At 42.0% G+C, this 20,466-nt stretch overlaps 1 protein-coding gene across 2 annotated transcripts in view; it reads right to left on the reverse strand.

Moving 5' to 3' along the window:
- Nucleotides 1-13,067: 13,067 nt before the first annotated feature.
- Nucleotides 13,068-20,466, reverse strand: part of LTBP1 (latent transforming growth factor beta binding protein 1) — a 228,185-nt gene continuing 220,786 nt past the window's right edge. For both annotated transcript variants that reach the window (XM_063305368.1, XM_063305359.1), the window contains 2 exons: nucleotides 18,827-18,976; nucleotides 13,068-14,030 (listed from right to left, as the gene is read on the reverse strand). In XM_063305368.1, coding sequence (XP_063161438.1) covers nucleotides 13,861-14,030; nucleotides 18,827-18,976 — 320 coding nt within the window. In that variant the 3' untranslated portion in view covers nucleotides 13,068-13,860. The remainder of the gene's footprint in view (nucleotides 14,031-18,826; nucleotides 18,977-20,466) is intronic.

Here is a 20,466-nt window from a genome sequence, read left to right on the forward strand (position 1 = left end):
CAGTACAAACACCTACATTTAAATGCTTTCCCCTACCCTCTCTGCCATCTTGTGACCTGCACCCAAATCATTTAGTCCTCATTTTGAGGGATTTTCCTAAGCAGACCACAGGATATAAATGCTTGGCTTTGAGGGGTAAAACAGTTTAATGTATTACTAGCCTGCACAGTTAAGAAAGAAAAAGAGCTCACGTTGTTCCCTCAGTCAGGTGGGGCCCACAGTTCATGAAGTGCAGCATGATTAAAATTCCACACTGACAATGTCAGAGACGTAGAAGAAAAGACTCTTTATCTTCATGTTGCTCCTGTTCCATTGCAACATACAGCCCATTATCATAAGACACTGATGTACAGATGCAACTGGGAGATTCTTTTTACCACTCTTTAAGATGCACACATTATTAGGAAGACGTTTGAATTAATTAATTATATATATATATATATATATATATATATATATATATATATATATATATATCTCCTGCCTTTATTATCTTTATAAATAACTCAAGGAGGCGAACATGCCTAATACTCCTTTCTCCTCCTATTTTCCCCACAACAACGGCCCTGTGAGGTGAGTTGGGCTGAGAGAGAGTGACTGGCCCAAGGTCACCCAGCCGGCTTTCATGCCTAAGGTGGAACTAGAACTCACAGTCTCCTGGTTTCTAGCCGGGTGCCTTAACCACTAGACCAAACTGGCTCTGACTGTTGCTAATAGCTTCATAAATACAATGTTGACATCCCAAGAGGCTAGAGTTCTTTGAGGAAGAGTCCTCTGGGAACACCCCATAGCACAGGCCTCTCCCTGTCCACCTCTGCCTTCCTTGCTAGTAGGCTCCAAATGTACTCTCAGAACATGAGACATGACTGGGACACAGTGGGGCACCATAGCAAGAGCTTCCCTTGTTCCAGTCACCTATAGTGGCCAAGAGAATTTGGCACGTGAGCAGGAGACTGTTACTCCTCTCAGCATTGCTCAGGTAGTTTCATCTACCAGCACTGCTGTGCAGGCCCAGCCCAAGAAGGAGCTCTGGAAGTCTAGGATGCTGCAGCACCAGGCATATTAAACAGGCTTTCCCAGGGCCATTATGTAGGTGAGGGATTGCCAACAAAGATAGAGGCAAAAGAAAGTCTAACCCAGCTAGAAAGTTTTTATACTGCAGGCATACAAAGATGGATCCTGAATGTAATAACAGGTAAGAAATGACAATGGGGAATCAGTCATAGGCTGATCTGTAGTGGGAGGCTGTTCACCAACAGAATTTGAAGCAAAGAGAAAAAAAACCTTTCCTAAAGGTCTCTGGGTAAACTAAGGAGGAAAAAAACCTAACATGGGCAGAGGCAAGGGGGCTGAGGAAGGAGGAGCAAGACAGAGAGAGAATGGTGCTCACTGATGGGCACACTGTCTTTCAAAGCCTGTAGACCTCAGTTTTGGGTTTGGCCTTCCACCCAAGGAGGGAGGCCTTTGAGAAATGTGGATCAGCCTGCCTTCCACTGGCCCAATCAACACATTCAAAGGCTGAAAGGGTGAATTGGACCCACTGCCCAACACTGAGCAGCCATTGCTTGAGGAAGGAGGCGTTTGAAAGGGAAGGAGAGTGGCAAGAATGTGTTCACGGGAGAGAGACAGAGACAGAGACAGAGAGACAGAGACAGAGAGGGTGGGGAGCATGGGGTTGAGGACAAAGACAGCCTCGGGGAGGAAAAAAGTGGCTTGCACCACCGCAGCTCTATGTGAGTGGGTCACTGCGTGAAAGAGGCACACAAACTTCATCATGAGTTCCTCAATTCATGTGCCACATGGGCATTGGTGCTGGTAAGAATTCTTGATCTGTAAACTGGAGGGAGAAGTTCTAGGAATGTGGTAGGAATGTCCTGCTATTTTGTCACCATTTTTAAAATGTATTTTGCTGGGCTGAGTGCTTACCAGATGCATTAAACTACAACTCCCAGAGTTTTACACATTTGATATATGCTACAACATTGTGTGGACATAAAAAGATTGCAGAAGGTTAGGGTCATGCGCACACAAACAATTTTGAAAAAGGTGTTCTTGTTTCCACAATTAAGATGTTCAATTTCTTCAGCCAAGCAACAGGTAATCCCAAAGGGTAGGCAGTTTTAATCCCTAATTAAAGGGAATAAAGAGCAGTCCACCATGAAGTAGCTGACCCCCATCATAGGCATGAGTACAAGCCACAATGATGTCAGGTGCATCATGACATCATTGTGCAAGACACAAATTATGAAATTTGCAAAGTACATAATTTACATCAACTGTGTGATGACATTAATATGTGCATGATGTGTTCCCCTTGCCCTCCCTCCCCCTGTATGCCCATATCCCCCATTGCTCTATTAGTATTTCCCTAGCAGAGATATATTTATGCAGACACTACCATACCACAGTGCTGCCTTTCCAACAACAGACTAAACACTACCACAATCAGAAGGGCAAAACTGCACCATCAGACATGTACTGGGATGGACCGCCAGGGCTAAGCAAGCCTTTTTTGCCCATAAATAATACTGAGAATGGCAGCAGCAAGCCATGAACAGAACCGTTTTAGCCACATGATTCAGCCAAGAAGGGCAATAACATTAGTTATGGTTTGAGGATCGCCCTGAATCTTTGTTATTGTTCTACAGCCTATGCAATCTTATATTTAATGTCATGAGTCAGACACAAGACAGGACGTACATTGTGAGTGAACAAACCCAACAGTTCTTCTCTTCCATCAGCTGAAACTCATCAGCAGGGATCCAAGGAAGAGGGGAGCCAAAGGCTGAGATTCTTTAAAAAACTTTTCTGCCTTGAATGACCAAACTCCTGCCATATAATCTTTCATATGGCCTTAAAAAGCCTCTCAGTTTCCAAAACCAATTAGCTCTGCAGCTCTGAGATCTGTCTTTGAGGAACGTTGCGCTATTTGTGGAATGCAAGCTGATCAAATCCTTGGAACAAACAGCATTATGGTGGTCGTGTAAATCTTGCTCAGTGCTGTATGTCTGTGCTGGCTTCCATTAGAAACTGTTTTTCTCTGCACACACCTGCATCAGGAGACAATGGGCCAACCAACTTTCTCCAACATGATGCCTTCTGTTTATGGGAGAGCACAAATGGCTGGGAGTTTTGGAAGCCGTAATCCATTTCATCCAGAAGACACCTAGAAGGCATCTCCAAGATCCCTTCCTTTCTATGATCAGAAAATATAATATCTGAGTCCCAAAATATGGTGATGTTCTGGGTGCTTTCATAAAATGGCTGTAGGAAGTACAGACAGACTCCAAAATACCATTCACCAGAAGAAAAGCTGGTGAGGCCACTTCCTGCTACCTGCTCTATTAGTACTCCCAGATGCTCCTTACCACCACTAAGATATTTTTAAATCTTTCAGGGTTTATATTGTAGGTTTTAAGTATTTCCAGATCACATAATTTCACGTTTCACAAATTTCAGATCAATTTTCACAACAGAGAAGAATTTTTGTAATGCAAGACTGTATGATTTGGAACTTTGCTTTGCAATGTACCTGCTTTCCATTTGTTTTTAAAAATTAAAATAGTATAATCAAATCATGTTAGACAGGGAGCCTGTCATGAACTAAAGGAGATGCCTGAAAGCATAAGAATGCCTCCTTCTTGCATTCATGTGCCTGCAAACATAGATAAATGTTTGGCTCAGTCCAACAGGGCTTTTCTAATATTCCCCTGTTCTTATCTTATTAACTTACACCACTCCCTACTTACACACTTTTATTTTGTTATTAGGTAGACAAGCAACACTCATGCGGCTCTACACAATTTTGTACACAACTTTCCTTTTAAAGATATCTGCTGAGCAATAACACACCTCTTCAACCTTTAACTCCAGAGATGCCTTCAAATTTGTTTCTTAGAGGCAAAAATACAGCTTCTCCAAAAAATGTATTTGATTAAGCAGAATAGACAGAAGGCCATCTAATCATGGTAGAAATATGCCCCGGTAGCATAATGCTTCTGCCATGACTTTACTTTCATCTTTCTCCCAGCCCATGAATGAGGTAGACTTACTATGTGGGTCATCCCTAGCTGTCCTCGTTTTCCTCTTTCTCCTGACATGCTCCAAAGGGAGCCTTGAGGTTTCCAGAATGTGTTAGGTTAGGCTTTGTCATCTCCCCATTAACTTGGAGGGAAGTCAGATGACTGGCCGTGACTGAGAAGAGGGGCAATAAAATGAATATAAGAATTGGTAGGGTGGCAGGCACATTCCTGGTGGAGTGAAGCTCAAAAAAGCCAAGATGAACTGAAGAAGGATGAGACTTTGATCGTACAGTTGTGGCTGCCACATTGATTTTTTTGACACCCCCCTCCCCCAAGAAGTTGGGAAAAAGTCACCCTTGAACTGCAAGTCAGCCACTGAAATTAGAGTGCTCTGCTGAGAGAGAGGGGTGTTTTCTACTGCCATAAAGAATAAATCGCCCCTGCATACTAAGTATATTTGTCATTGTTTCAACCCCACTTCTTCAAACAATCATAGCTATCCTATCTTGATAGCACTCTTCACCACCAGTTTATTTATATTTCCTTTTCTACCAGATTATGCTCTAAGTGGCTCATGAGAATAGTAGAAACCAAAACAGCTATAACAAGTTCCAGAGCAAAAACAACAACAACTTTCTGGGCCATTGTGAAGCCTCACACATTTATTGCGGCACAAAATGTTGTGGATCACAGTCCACTCTCACACTCACCAGTGTTTCTTAATGTAAGTTCTGAATCCACATAAGCAAGCCAACCAAATCCATGCACTTAAAAAGTTTCCCCTGACCAGTCAGAGTGAGAAGTCACAACGAGATCTTGCAGACGCATCTCTAAATGGTCTCTAGGTGCTTTTAGCAGCAGGACCAGCCCTTGTAACGGCAGACATTTAGATCATGTTCCACTCTTGCAATTACTGTGATATCTGCCATAAACTAAACACAACAATTGTTTACCGGTGTACTTTTTTTGTAACGTAAACGTGAGTTATTCAGTAGCATGGGCTTTAGATGTTGTCAGGCTTCATCTTTCCTCCATTTATTACAGTCTCTTTTTCTCTCTACAGAACTTCTGACACAGCACCCATTTGCACCTTAGTTTCTTCCACGTGAGACTCAACTTCCCCAGCAGGTTAGCTTCCAGATGCCAAATTCCCATCAGCCCCAGCCAACCAAAGCAATAGACAGAGATGGAGCAGTAAGCATAGTAAAGCAGAACTATGGGGGGAACAGATTAGGAAAGACAACCTTGTTTGCATCTCGATTAAACCTAAAAATGAAGATGTAGAATGGATCCTTTACCTCTGAGTGTGCATTACCTACCTGCAGATGCCTTTTTTCTGCTCCAGATTTTTTTTTCTTCTCTGCTGCCTGGAACATTGACTAAATCAGGATTTCTTCATTCCATTATCCTTCTCTTTCAAGCTGCCCTTTTGAATACTTCTGGAGGACAAACAAAGGAATTGTGCTCAGTTCATATTCTTAACAACAATGGCAACGCTTGTGAGTTTCAAAGCTCAATGCCTTCCAAATTGTTTGGTAAAATGGCAGCCGCACTTCCTCTGATTCTTTCCTTGGTTGGTTTTCCTGCCTCCAGAGTAGTGCTTTTTCCTTTCCTTATACTATAAATAGAGCTCCCACAACACAACTTATAATAGCGAAGACGGCAGGAAATACAGGAAAGCTAAGGAGAGACCTCATCTGTGTTGGCTGTGATGAGAAATGAAACATGCAGACAACTCGTATTACGCATATTTCCAGGATCTACCACATAACAAGCCCAATATTAATTGATGATCACATTAAACTGTTCTGTCAGGAGCTTCCAAGCAATGTTATTAATCCCAGCAGTTGCAAAACTAACTCATTTTAAAACTCTGAGTTTTTTTTAATCCCGCCTTTATTATTTTTATAAATAACTCAAGGCGGCAAACTTACCTAATACTCCTTCCTCCTCCTACTTTCCCCACAACAGCAACCCTGTGAGGTGGGTTGGGCTGAGAGAGAGTGACAGGCCCAAGGTCACCCAGCCAGCTTTCATGCCTAAGGCGGGACTAGAACTCAAAGCCTCCTGGTTCCTAGCCTGGTGCCTTAACCACTAGACTAAACTGGCTCCCTGTTGCTATTTTTGTTGTTTTCTTAGTCAGATTTTGAGAGTGATATGGGAAGCCTACCATTTTCCTTATCTGTCACAAATCAGATATGTAGGTATGTTATTTCCATTTTAAAGTTTGGTGCCGTGGTGGAGGCTTTGGGCAATTCCTTAGTGCAGTGGGACTATTTTCCTCCTTACTGCTTGATTCTACTTTGGATATTATGACAGGAGAGTAGATCTTTGGGCCTGTCACCACTTCCAGTAAGAACTTTGATATCATATTACAGGAACAGAGGAAGTGGTGACCATGAATGTGATCATATCCAAACAAACCTTCAGAAAAATAGTGCCAATCATTACTGCTAATCATTTTGAAATTGAGAGCTAGCTATATAGCCCATACATGCATTCAGTATCCTTTGAAATGCGGCCTTAGAATGTTTAAAGAACAGGCTTACCTATTTTCACACCATTTTTTTATTTATTATTACACAGCAGAGAGAAGCATCGAGCTGGAGATCTGCATAAACAAGTAGCATCTTATGAATTCATTGTTCAGATCTGTTTGTGGTGAAGCTATACCTCAGTTCTTTGTGGGATTTCAACTGTTTAATTGCAGCCAACATCAGCCTTAGGCATATGTTACTCAGGCAAGTATTCATCAACAATGGAACAGGAGGGTAATTAACTTTTGCAGTAATAAGCTATGAACGTCTTCCTCTAAGTTGAGATTACAATGTCTTCTGGAGGAAGAGAAAAGCAAGAGAGGAGAGAATAGGATGAGTAAAGGAGATATAAGGGGAGGGAAGGCTAGGAAAACAATTAATTTCCCAGACTGACCATAACTTTTATTAATTCCAAGAATGCTAAGTAGGCATTTCAATGAGAAGCAATGGTGGGGGTGGCTGAGATACTATGCTCCTCAGTCTGCTTCCAATGGCTGGGTTCACTCAACATGTTAAACCTAGTTACTGAATTAACCCACTTTCTGGGTTCATACAGTAATTTGAATTGTATACATACAATGGGCTGGGTTTGTACAATCCACTAAGCTTTGTACACAAAACTCTAACAATGATTAAAGCTAATCTAGCATGTTGTGTGAATACTGTACAGCTGTGAGGTTTTTAGCGGACCTGTTATACAAATTCAGGCAATCTGCTGTCTGGTGTCCAGATTAGCAGAATGGTGATCAGAGATACAGAAAGTTGTTCTACACTGAGTCCAAGTGTCCATCCTTTTAGACCAGGATGGCCTACACTTACTGGTTTTCTCCATTTTCAGACAGGTACTCTGTTTTGAAATGGGGACCAAAACTGGAACTTTCTGCCTACAAAGCCTGTGCTCCATTACTATTGTAAGTTGTAGTTTCTCCCCAAATTGATATTCAGATGGAATAACTATAGGTGGATGAATCTAAGGCTGCTAACTGCAATAAGAATTATTAGGGCTTGTAGGGGAGGCTAGACATTCTCATATAATACAGTATTTTCTGGCAATATCAAATTATGAGAATAACATATCTGAGAATTTAGAAGCTTTCCAGCAGGGAGGAAGAGAACTATTATCAGAAAAGTCTATATAAAGTTCATGCACATACCCTTTGGGAGCTGTTGATATGTTTCAGTTTGGGAGCCCTTCCTCAGACTCCTGTCTTTCTTTAGTTGAGTTCCTGGCCCATGCCTGACGCATCGGGGCCCTGACTGCAGCCCATCTGCTCACCTTGTAGGATGACTCACCTTTGTGGATGGAAGACAAGGACAGAGCAACCTTGACTAAATGGGTCTCTGTGGCCTTCCTAGTGACTAACCAGGTAAACATTTTTTATTATGTCTGACAACTCCTTGCTTCTGGATAGTGCTTAATGTCAAAGCCTGAATATGTCTCTGTCGTCTTTTAATGAGGGACTTTAAATCACTGGTTGGAAACAAAGCTCTGAACAATTAAGTGGGTTCTCTTGCTTGCTTGTTTTGGAACTTTCTTCCTCAACTGGGGACAGGGCCGCAACGGGCACCACACTGGTGGTGCGCCAAAATGGGCGCGGAATCCATGTTTGCCTCGGGGGGACACAGACCCTAGTTGCGGCCCTGACTGGAGAGCTTGAGAGAAGTTCCTCCTGAGACAATTTCCTCCTGTCCTGAGGCCATCAGACATCACTAACTGATCTCCTATCTAAAGCTTTCCGCCCCTTTTTTCTTTTACCTTTTAGTATTTCTCAGCAATTTTTGACTAACAGGAATGAATGAATGCCATAAGCCAACAAGCATGACACATTTTATGTTGCATTAGTCTCCTGTAGAAGTTTCCAATCTGAAAATATAAAAACAAGTACTGTATTCATAATAAACTTCAAATGCCTAATACATAATGGATTTCAATTCAGCTTGGGATTCCATAATAGTCTCATTCTTTGCAAACAAGGTATTAGTAAAGGAGTAAGTTCCTGATCTAAGTTTTACTTCATACCAAAAAATGTGATTTTGTTTTTACTCTGAATTTGTGAACATTGGGCCAGTACAGGTAAATCCATAATTATTAGATCCATATTGGAACAAGTGATCTTGGTTGAGGTTATGCTGGCACTGGAAAAGTGCCTAGTATTTTTATACCCATTTATTGGGTGATTTAAATACCTTTCAGCCATTTGTGGCAGGACATCAGCCAGCCAGCAGAGCTAATAGCAGGCATCACATTTACTCACTGCGATACAAATGAAGGGTAGTCAGTGTCTGAAAGTGGAGAGTTAGTACTGCAATGGAAGTCTGTACAGACCATGTATAAAAAAAAATCCCTGCTTTCAACAGAATCTTTTGGCATCTGTAGTAACTACTAAGCAGACGTTGAAGGGCAATATTAAAAAACAGACAAGCCAAGGTTAAATTGTTTGTCTCACCACTTGCAAAGGCATAATGCTTTACGCTCAGATTTCAGGAAATAAAAACAATTAATGTCTCTGGTGAATGGAAAGTTCTGTAAAGCAGTCCCATTTGTGCAACAGGTTTGGCACTGACAATGTTGTGAAAAAACTGTGGGTGGAACCATCCTTCTCACTTGACTGTAACTCAAAGTTTGGGACTTGATAAAAGACTGCTAAAAGTGCTGCATGGTTCAGGATGACTATTCTTTGTATGTTACCTAAATTTTGGAAGACAAAGCAAAGGAATCTTTCAGTAAGAAGCCACCAGTGTTTGAAGAATGGATCTGAAAGTTTGTGAATAAGTGATTGGGGGGTCACATAAGAAGAGATAGAGAGGAATGAGTGGGATCTAAGCTACTGTAGATGCATCTGAGGCTTAAAGATGTTTTTTTCAGATAGATTGCTTATCTGATTTTTTAAAGCATCTAATGTATAAACCCTAGGCAATTATGGTTTTTCTTGTCCCATTCACCCATATTTAATCTTTCCTGATGCTTTCCCTTCCAGTCCAATTAACTTGGTTAACTATGGTTATGGAACTCAAGATGTGGCAAAATTCCTGCCCTCTTTTTCTTCTTCCCTGTAATCAGGGCAGATAGAGTGGGGATTCTGCCACGTCAGTTCAAGTACCAGTGGCAACTGGATCTCGAACACTGGGTGCTCACAGGCACTTCCTGCCAATTTTAGAATTTGTGAAAGAATCCTAAAACAGTAGGTCCTTCTGCTGATGCCAGTTTAATATGTTTTTGTTCTTCTCTTAATGAGAGTCAGGAAATTGGAACATATCTATGAAGATGCAACACTATTCAGTTCTGAAACTGTACAGCACAATTTCAGTTATTTAATATCAGGTTCTAGTGGCATCTCAAGGCAGCGCTAGGAAGTGCATAAATCTGACACACAGTGTCTTCCTAGGCTCCAGTTGGATTAAGGTAGTCTATAAAATTTCACCATAAGAAGGTTGAGTGAAGGAAGATAGATGCTTTGGAACTGTGGTGTTGGAGGAAAATTCTGAGAGTGCCTTGGACTGCAAGAAGATCAAACCAGTCCATCCTCCAGGAAATAAAGCCAGACTGCTCACTTGAAGGAATGATATTAAAGGCAAAACTGAAATACTTTGGCCACATAATGAGAAGACAGGACACCCTGGAGAAGGTGCTGATGCTAGGGAGCGTGGAGGGCAAAAGGAAGACCAAGGGCAAGATGGATGGATGATATTCTAGAGGTGACGGACTCGTCCCTGGGGGAGCTGGGGGTGTTGACGACTGACAGGAAGCTCTGGCGTGGGCTGGCCCATGAAGTCATGAAGAGTTGGAAGTGACTAAACGAATAAACAACAATAAAATTTCAATCAACTGATCAATCAATCAATGTTTCCTTTTTGTTGGCCCCTAGGTTTTTCAGTGCTCCTCTTATAGAAAAAAACACTTAAGCTAATCCAGTTCATGGAATACCTCCCAGTAAAGTGGATTAAAACAAAAACATTTTAGAATTATATTAGATAATTGCATGGTTGAGCTAAGGCTTTTTAAAAGGGCCTTAACTCTGAAAGTCATAAATAACTTTAATGAATGAAATTGACATTTAAAAAAATATACCATGCCACAGTTCCCCAAACATAAGGTTTGATTTGATCTTAGCATATGGTATGAACCCAGATAATTATGGTTTATTTTTTAATAAATGGCTTACAATGTGCAAACCTAGCCAGATGTGTAAGAACCAAACTGTCTTTTTATTGATGTTGGGTCTTTTCTTCTACTCTATGGAGCATCGCATGGAGCTCCACCAATATACCTGTAGTAGTAGAAAGGAAAAGTTACTTCCTCTGTTTTCCCCTATTGTCAACCTTTATACTCTCCACCTGACCTCCATCCAGTCTGAAAGAGGCTGTAAGAGAAGGGTTAAGATGTGAAAATGTTATTCTAGGATTCTCCTGTGGAGAGAACATAACTGAAAAACCACTTCTATTCATAGAAGGAACAACTGGGATACAAATCAACCTGTTTTCTTAAATCTTTCGTATATGAAGCAATATAAGATTATTTTATTTTTATTTATTTTCTATCCTGCTTTTATTATTTTTATAAATACCTCAAGGCGGGGAACATTGCTATTACTCCTTCCTCCTCCTATTTTCCCCACAACAACAACCCTGTGAGGTGAGTTGGGCTGAGAGAGAGTGACTGGCCCAAGGTCACCCAGCCGGCTTTCATGCCTAAGGCGGGACTAGAACTCTCAGTCTCCTGGTTTCTAGCCCACTGCCTTAACCACTGTATCAAACTGGCTCTCCATTCTGCATCATGACACCGAGTGGTGTCCACTGTGTAAGATCATCTTTTATTATTATTCTTTTTAGTGTAACTACTTTGTTACTGAAACATAATGAATGAAAATGATTGTATGTTCTTCTATTAACCCTGCCTTTACATCCCCCTCTTGTCCCCTATAAGTTTAAAGATCAAAATAAAACTGGATAACAGTCGTATCAATCCCTCTCTCTCCAAATATGAGTACATATTCATGGATGTTTCTTATCTTACAGGATTGTGATACATGCTCAGTATTATCAAGCCTGAAAAATTATCAACCCAGTTTTTTGTTCATGTCCAGCATTATGTTTTCACATCTTTCTGTCTGGCTAGCATCTGTCACTTTCTGTACTAGCTTAGTGTGAAAATTTGGAGACATGAGCAGGAGAAGCATTTATGAATCCTCTGCCTGGTTTTGCACAGATGAGAGGCTTGCAGAGGAACAGTAGAAACTTATTATCTATTGTTGCATCACCCCACCACTCTGTACTGATGGAGAAGACAATAAAGATCTAATGTAAAACAATGTCCTTTTTGTACAGTCTTTCAACTGCTGATTGGACTTATTATTCCCAACAAATGTAACGACCAATTACACAATCATGGGGAAGTGTGAAAATAAAGATAAAAACACTGCAACAAACGGATGTCTTCAGCTAAATTCAGATCAGTTACTAAACCAAATAATACTTTATATTTTGATTGCAGAGAAACCTTTTTCAAATATTTAAATACAGCACAATTCTCTAGACTTTGCACCAGCCAGATATCGGTTGGGTATTGCCTCTCCTTCTCTGTGCTTAAAGGCAGAAAGGGATTTAAATGCTAGGTGTTTTGTTTTCTTTTTTTAATAGCATTGAGGCTGCAACTTTAAATGTTCCTATTTGAAAAACGTCTTACTAACTATGCATTCCAAATTTGTTCATCTGGAATTGAGCAATATTAAACTGAATAGAATTTACTCTGAAATAAGTGGAACAGCCTATGATTGGGCAGTAAAACTGCAGAGTAATTCAAGAGAAACTTCACACTGCATTATATAAGCTTATTATAATTTTTACAAACTGTCTGGGATCTGTGTTCTTACAATGTTTTCCAAATTTGGTAACTTTTTAAAGCTGCTGCTTTTGGACATGGGATGCTTTTGAAAAGGTCTGAAGATCAGCTGTTGATGGACTCACATGTTGTGCAAAACTATAATGTGGCTTATTTTTTGTAATACACTGTGTGAATCCAGCCTTTGTAGCTTATTTATAAACCATTTTTTGTGGTGTAGTATCGCATGTACCCAACTAATTGTGGCTTGCCTGACAATCATAGTTGAAACAAAGCATGGTTTAGTCTGATATTTGAACTCAATCACAGTTTGTATCTCCTGCTTTTTACTTTCTGAATATTATGGCCATTCTAATGATGAATCCATTTTAATGCCCCATTATAGAATCTGAAATTTTGCACGAAATGGCTCGTCCTATGCTAAAGTCTGCAGGCTGCCCAGTTTTCTTTATAGTGAATCGGATTTCTTTTGAAAAACAATTGTAGCCCACCTTTCCATTCAAATCGATTGACAAGAATTAAATTTTAAAGTATCACAAGCAAAAGAAAAACGTAAGCCACTGATCTTGAATAATTATTGTCACTTAATAGGTCCTATTAATTACAATAAAATTAATGGAATAAGAGGACACTTTAGAAACAGGGCACACTTTTTTCCTTAAAAAACAGTAGATTTTATTGAGCTTTAATATGTTAAGGTAACCAATACAAGATCTGTGTTCAATTTACACATTACAATACAAACAGGAACTCCTCTAGCAGCTTTGAAACTTGGCAAGTCTGGCTGTAATGCATGGTAAGTGCCATAAAAGGCCGTGTGAAGTACAAAAGGAATACAAAAGATTTCTCTCCATGGACTGTACATTCTTTTAAAGAACAGTGCCTGCTCCACAGGGCAGTCATTTAGCAATTTTTAAAAGTCACTGGCCAATGTTCCAGACAAAGACGAGCATTACTTTGTGTGTGTTTAGAAAATTGCTTATCTTGCCATAGCTGGATCAAAAGGAAGAAAGCTTCGAAAGGAACATTAGGCAAAGGTTTGCTAAATAAAGAAGGACTATAACGTATTTTCACAACTAATTGTATGCCAAATAAATCAAGCAATAGTAAAAAAAAAAAAACACCCCCCCAAAACAAAACAGAAACAAAACCCCAAACCCTTCTGTTCAAAATAACAGCATTTATTGCTTATTCCCATGAATTTCATTTATGAACACACAGTATATTTAATCACTTCTTCCACACAGGGAAATGTGTCCATTTGGTCTGTTGCTTTAGTGAAGATGATATATATTAAACCATCACCTTTCACTATTAAGAAGATATTTTATTGCTTGTTTTTCATATATAGCCAACCTCTGGATTAGGCACATCCTTAACTCAAGATAAATACGCTTTTCTCTCTGTTGCCTTTTGTTTATACAGTGCAGAGTATATGGACCTAAAATTACAGGGCAGCTGCTCACTCCAGGTCACTCTCTGGGTCTGAGTTCAAGGGTGTGCAGTAGTTTGGCTTGTTCGAAGAGACATAGCCCGGCAGACACACACACTTGTAGGATCCTTCGGTATTAATGCATTTGGCATTCTTACAGAGAGACATCCTATTATTCAGTTCGTTGCATTCATTCACATCTGGAAGAAAAAGCGAACAGGATCAGGTTTGGTACATTATGTTCAAACAGAGGACAGGTACCCAAAAGAAAAAATTGACCCAGTGAGTAAAATTAATATTTTATTTATTTATTTCTCTTATTTCTGCACCGCCCATCTCACAAGCAACTCTGGGTGGTTTACAATAACAGTTAAAACAACAAGAGATTAAAAACATAAAAACAAATACATCATCGAAATATAAATATGAAATAAAAATATTTTAAAAATTAAAATTTATATAAAATATAAATTCCTCAGAGCCATGTCATGGCGCCAACCACCCCCATGATTGGCTATCCCCCCTCCCACCCCAAGCGAGGTGGCAAAGCGAGGTTTTCACTCCCTTTCGCAAGGCCAGGAGAGTGGGAGCCTGTCTCACCTCTGGGTGCAACATGTTCCACAGGGTGGGGGCCATGGCAGAGAAGGCCCTCTTCCCGGACCCTGCCAATCGACAATCTCTCATGGACAGGGTACGTAACATGCCCCCTCTGCCTGACTGGGTAGGACAGGTTGATGCAATGGGGGTGAGGCGGTTCCCCAGGTAACCTGGACCCATGCCATATAGGGCTTTAAAGGTAATGGCCAACATCTTGAATTGGACCCAGAAGCAAACTGGCACCCGATGCAGCTTGTGCAGCAAAGGTGTTATATGTGCTATCCTTGGGACTCCTAAAACTGCTCACATGGCTGTGTTCTGAACCAGCTGTAGCTTCCAGGGTAGCCCCATGTACAGCGGTTTGCAATAGTCTATATGGGAGATGACTAGGGCATGAGTGACTGCCCGGAGGGCTTCCTGATCCGGGAAAGGGCATAGCTGGTGCACAACACAAAGTTAGGCAAAGGCTCCCATGGCCATGGCTGCCACCTGCTCTTCAAGCAGGAGTCGTGAGCCCAGGAGAACCCCCAGGTTCTGCACTGGGTCTGTCTGGGGCAGTGCAACCCAATCCAGAACCAAAGATGGTAAGTTCCTGGATGCTGAAGAACCCCCAACCCACAGCCACTCTGTCTTACCAGGGTTCAGCTGAAGCCTGTTGTTCCCCATCCAGGCCCCTACAGCCTCCAGGCACCGAGAGAGGGTAGTCACAGCATCACTTAAGTCACCCGGGATGGAGATGTATAATCGGGTATCATCAGCATATGATACCTCATCCCGTGGTGACAGATGATCTCACCCAGCGGTTTCATGTAGATATTAAAAAGGAGCGGAGAGAGTGCCAAACCCTGCAGCACCCCACAACGGAGGGGCCGTGGGCCGGATCTCTCGCTCCCTATCAACACTGATTGGGACCAGCTAGGGAAGGAGGTGAACCAGCGCAAAACTGTGCCACCCACCCCCAACTCCCTGAGCCGACCCAAAAGGATACCATGGCCGATGGTATCAAAAGCCTTGAAGAGCAAGGATGGATGCACTGTCCCCATCCCACTCCTGCCAGAGATCATCCATAAGTGCAACCAATGCTGTTTCCGTCCCATATCCGGGCCTGAAACCTGACTGAAAAGGGTCCATATAATCCGTTCCATCCAGTATCCTTTGGAGCTGCAACGCCACCACTTTCTCAACCACCTTCCCTAAAAAAGGGAGGTGGGAGACTGGAAAAAATTGTCCAGTAGGGTGAGATCCAGTGATGGTTTCTTGAGGAGGGGGTGTACCAGTGCCTCTTTGAAGGTTGTTGGAAACACTCCCTCCCTCAAGGATGAATTCACCATCACCTGGACCCACCCACCCATCACCTCCCGAGCTGCCTTCACCAGCCAGAAGGGGCATGGATCTAATTGTCAAGTGGTGGCATTTATGGTCCGGAGGACCCTGTCTACCTCCTTGGGCCCAACAGGATCAAACTGTTCCCAGATAACCAGGTAAGTACGTTCCCCAGGCATCTCCACAGGCCATGCCCCATGCTTGGCATCCAACTTGGTATGAATCTGAGCAATTTTATCCTCCAGATGCTTGGAAAACTCCTCTGCACAGCTCTGTAGGTAGGTTACTGGACCCACCTTCCCCAGTAGGGATTGTGGGCAGCATTCTACGGATGCAGTAAGAGCGGAGAAATATTGACATTTCGCCACTCTTACCACTACAAGGTAGGCCTTAATAGCGACTCTAGCTTGTGTTCGGTCAGATTCAGTCCTTGTCTTCCTTCAGCGGTGCTCTAGACATCTCTTAATCCTCTTCAGAACCTCAGCTCCTCCGTAAACCATGCTGGGTTCGATGGGCCGAAAGCCAGGGCCTCCAGGGTCTGCTGTCCAGGGCCCGGGTCTGACTGTTGAGGGCCAGAACATGCTACCGTACACGAAGATGGCCTGCTCTCTGACTCCCGCCATGAGACCCCTGTCCTGTCACCACCTGAATGGAGTAGCCCGCCCTGAATCTCCCAGAGCTTGGGGCTACACCTGAGGATCTGCTGCACAGTCCAGCAGAGGCCCTGGCTACCGCCTGGAATAGGGAGATGGCTGAGGCCTTGTGCCCGTGCGGCCTCTCTTGTCCCATCGAACCCAGCACTCCCCATGGTTTATGGAGGAGCTGAGGGTTCTGAAGAGGATTAAGAGATGTCTAGAGCACCGCTGTCAATATTTCTCCGCTCTTATTGCATGTATAATTGAATCACCACAATTTACATACAGATATAATTGAATCACCACAATTTACATACAAATTATGATGCTCACAGTAAATACCACTAGTGGCAAGAAAAATACTACTGAATAAAGGATATCCCAACCACTCTTTAATGTATGCTGGTTGAGTCTCTATGTGATGGTCCCAGTACCAGGATCTTAACCTAAGAAATTCTCCAAACAGTCCATTAGGAAGATTAGATAATTCATTTATTTAAAATCTGATTACACAGGACAGTTTCAAAGCTCTGAATAATGTTTTGGCACCAAAACATTCAAAGTAATTCATTCCCTCTGACATCATCCCTCCTCCCTGTCTACAAACAAACTCTTTCTCACTCCTGATCTTCCCCCTCCCAGATCTTAAGATCTAATTAGAGCTCATGTGTCTTATCAGCCTGTCCTTGGATGTAACAGCTTGTTAAGGAATGTGCTGCAGCATTCTATCTGCGAACTTGTAAAGCTGCAAAACTGACACAGGTTTGTTTTCCCTTGGTTGAAGCGTGTAGCAGGCTCATACGTGTAGCAGTGCTTTATGGCAGGCGTAAAAAGGGAGCCTGACACTCTAACAGATATTGACAGAAATTTAATAAATACACACTTAGTTTCCAAAAACACAGCAAGATTAGGGAGGTGTGAGGGCATACTAGGGCATACAGGTAGTCCTTGCTTAACAACCACAATTGAGACCAGAATTCCAGTTGTTAAGCGAAGTGGTCATTAAGCAAATCTGACCCAATTTTACGACCTTTTTGGGGCAGTTGTTAAGGGAATCACCACAGGCATTAGGTGAACCATGTAGTTGTTAAGCAAATCACAAAGTTCCCCATTGATTTTGCTTGCCAAAAGCCAGCTGGGAAGGTCAAAAATGGCGATCATGTGACCATGGGATGCTGCGACAGTCATAAATGTGAACTGGTTGCTAAGCACCCAAATCATGATCACGTGACTGCAGGGATGCTGCAACAGCCATAAGTGTGAGAACCAGTTGTAAGTCAGTTTTTCAGCACTGTCGTAAGTCTGAACTGTCAGTAAACAAATGTTTGTTAAGTGAGAACTATCTGTACTTCAGATCCCTTCAGTTAAGGAATGCCACCTTGTGGAACCCAGGAAGCATGTCTTTTTGGTTACAATGTTTGGCCTTTGGAACACCTGACCACTGGAGATTAGATTAGTCCCAAGCCTGTGGGCCTTCTGGAAAGTGCTCAAGACCTGGCTGTTTGTCCTGGCATGGAGGCTGGGAAGTTAATGAGCCCCAGGTGTTTGTTTTGCTTTGAGATGTTATTCTCAGATGCCATTTTTAATTTTTTTGTGATCTTATGTTGCATTTACAGTTATTTCTATTGCTGTTTCAATTTTAAATTCTGTTTGCTATCCAGAGTTGCTTTGGCAAAAGGGGTGGCCATATACATAGAAATAAATAAAGGGGGGAGAAAAAAAATGGATCAGATGCAGGAGAGATTGCCTACAGTGACCACTTGTTTTTTTATTCCCCCTTGCAAGGTGGAGAGATTGGAGAGGAAGGGATTATAAGAGAGTAAACAGGCACACAATGGGGAATATACCAGGCTGTTTGCATTGTGCACTTGGGGCTGCTGGGGCCAGCACATTGCTTTTGATGTGTATTCCCCATTGTGTGCCTGTTTACTCTCTTATAATCCCTTCCTCTCTAATCTCAACGCTCTGCAAGGGGGAAAAAAAAGGAAAACAACAGGTCAGGCACAGGACAATGTATACTGATTGTAATGGCAATCACATGACTGAGGGACGCTCCAAAGGTCATAAATGTGGGCATTGGTTGTAATGTTATTTTTTCACTATTGCCATAACTTTGAACAGTTGCTGAATGAGGCAATCGCTAAGTGATGACTACCTGTAAATATTTGTGTGGACTTTTTTTCCCCTCCCACCCAGAGTTATATGGGGTTAAACAAAGTGTTAGTAAAAGGAGAATGTTTTGAAGCTGAAAGTGTCAGAACCCGGTATCCTTGGAAAGGGACAAGTATCTTTTTCTTAGGCAATTCTTGTACAACCCGTTGTCAGCAATGGGATGTCCCTCTGGGCCATCTGACACCCACCTTCAAATATAGTAGCGTCATTTTCTATATTTGAGAGGTTATGAAAATTGCCTGGATGTGAATAGTGCAAAACATTCTTACCAACACATGTCATTTTGGTCATGTCCAAATGGTAGCCATCAAAACAATCACAGGTATATCCTTCCTGCACCCTGACACAACGTCCATTTTCACATCCATTCAGAATTCCACATTCTTCGGCTTGTAACTCCTCAAAGCTATTCAGGAAACCTGGATTAAAAAAAAGGGATTATAGAGACACAACATACAAATTAGTACTTGTGCTGGTTCAAAGAACTAATTGCTTCTCTAGTACAAAGTCAGAAGTTATGAAGTTGGCCGTAGATGAAGTTTGGTTCAGATATTAAAGCACTGGACTGTTAATAAGAAATGCATGGAAGAAATCTGAAAGTATTAAGGTAAAAAAAGGGAAGCCTATTTCCTCCAGGTGTTTCTGATTTATAGCTCCCAGCATCTGTTATAAGTGCCCATGCCTTCATCCTTGGATGTGTTGCTTGGGGCTGAAGGGCTACAAATTCTCCAACACCTGCTAAAATTATACATTTCGAAATTCAATTTGAAAATCCACTTGGATTCAGGCAGCAGATAAACCTAAAGAATATAGAAATATTTAAGGCATATCCTAATTGAAATGTAAAATCTCATCAACAGCCCTTTTATAAATTATGAGTTTGATCTGGACTTAGGGCCCTTCTCCACTCAACCCCAACCACTGAACAAGTATGTCCCAGCAACTTTTTTTATGCTATGTCCTCATGATGTTGCTTTGTCTTATCCCCAGTTTGAGCCTGAGGAAGCTTAAAGTTATCCTTAGCTGTTCTGGTTTTAGGGTAGCATTTCCCTTCTGGAAAAGATCTAACACACACCTGACTGCTTAAACAGTCAGAGTGGAATATTCCCAGCTCCATCTGGCCATTTTAGGCTGTTGCTGGCATCCCGTCTCCCCTCTGGTTGCTGGGCACCATCCTCTATGGCCATTTTGGAGAAACCAGCACGTGATCTCCACAGAGACTTCTGCCTGCATAATGCCTGACCACTACTTTCCGAAGCACCTCTCAGGTGTTAGGCAGGCTCCTTATGAACATGGAGTGTAGTGCCCTTTTGCAAGAGTGCTAATCCTGTCTTGTCCAGAAATCTGATTTAAATTGGGAGAGAGAGCTGGGTTCTGTCACCATGGGGTGCACTACAGGCTTTTTGCTCCTTCTGCCAACGAAGGATCTGGTTGTACTTTTTACTGTTTTTAATCTTTTTAACAGTTTTGAGGACTCATGTAAGAGTGCTACACCTGTCACTCTCACTAGGGAATGCCCCCGAGCAAGCAGGTTTTAGATCAAGATATTCCACCCTGGATCAATGTGCAATTTTGCACCATTACCTGAAAAACACTCTACCCCTACCAAAGGCAACCTTTACGCTGCTTTTATTAACTTATGGGCAGCCTTTGATTCAATTCCTCATGAGAGACTATGGAGGAAATTAGCTGCAACATCCACTGATCGTTACCTTCTCAGGTTGATAATTCTGTTACATCAACATACTACAATGCAGATGTTGTTGTTTATTCGTTTAGTCGCTTCTGACTCTTCGTGACTTCATGGACCAGCCCACACCAGAGCTTCCTGTCAGTCGTCAACACCCCCAGCTCCCCCAGGGACGAGTCCGTCACCTCTAGAATATCATCCATCCATCTTGCCCTTGGT

The sequence above is a fragment of the Candoia aspera genome, chromosome 1, assembly GCF_035149785.1.
Source record: "Candoia aspera isolate rCanAsp1 chromosome 1, rCanAsp1.hap2, whole genome shotgun sequence".
NCBI lineage: Eukaryota > Metazoa > Chordata > Lepidosauria > Squamata > Boidae > Candoia > Candoia aspera.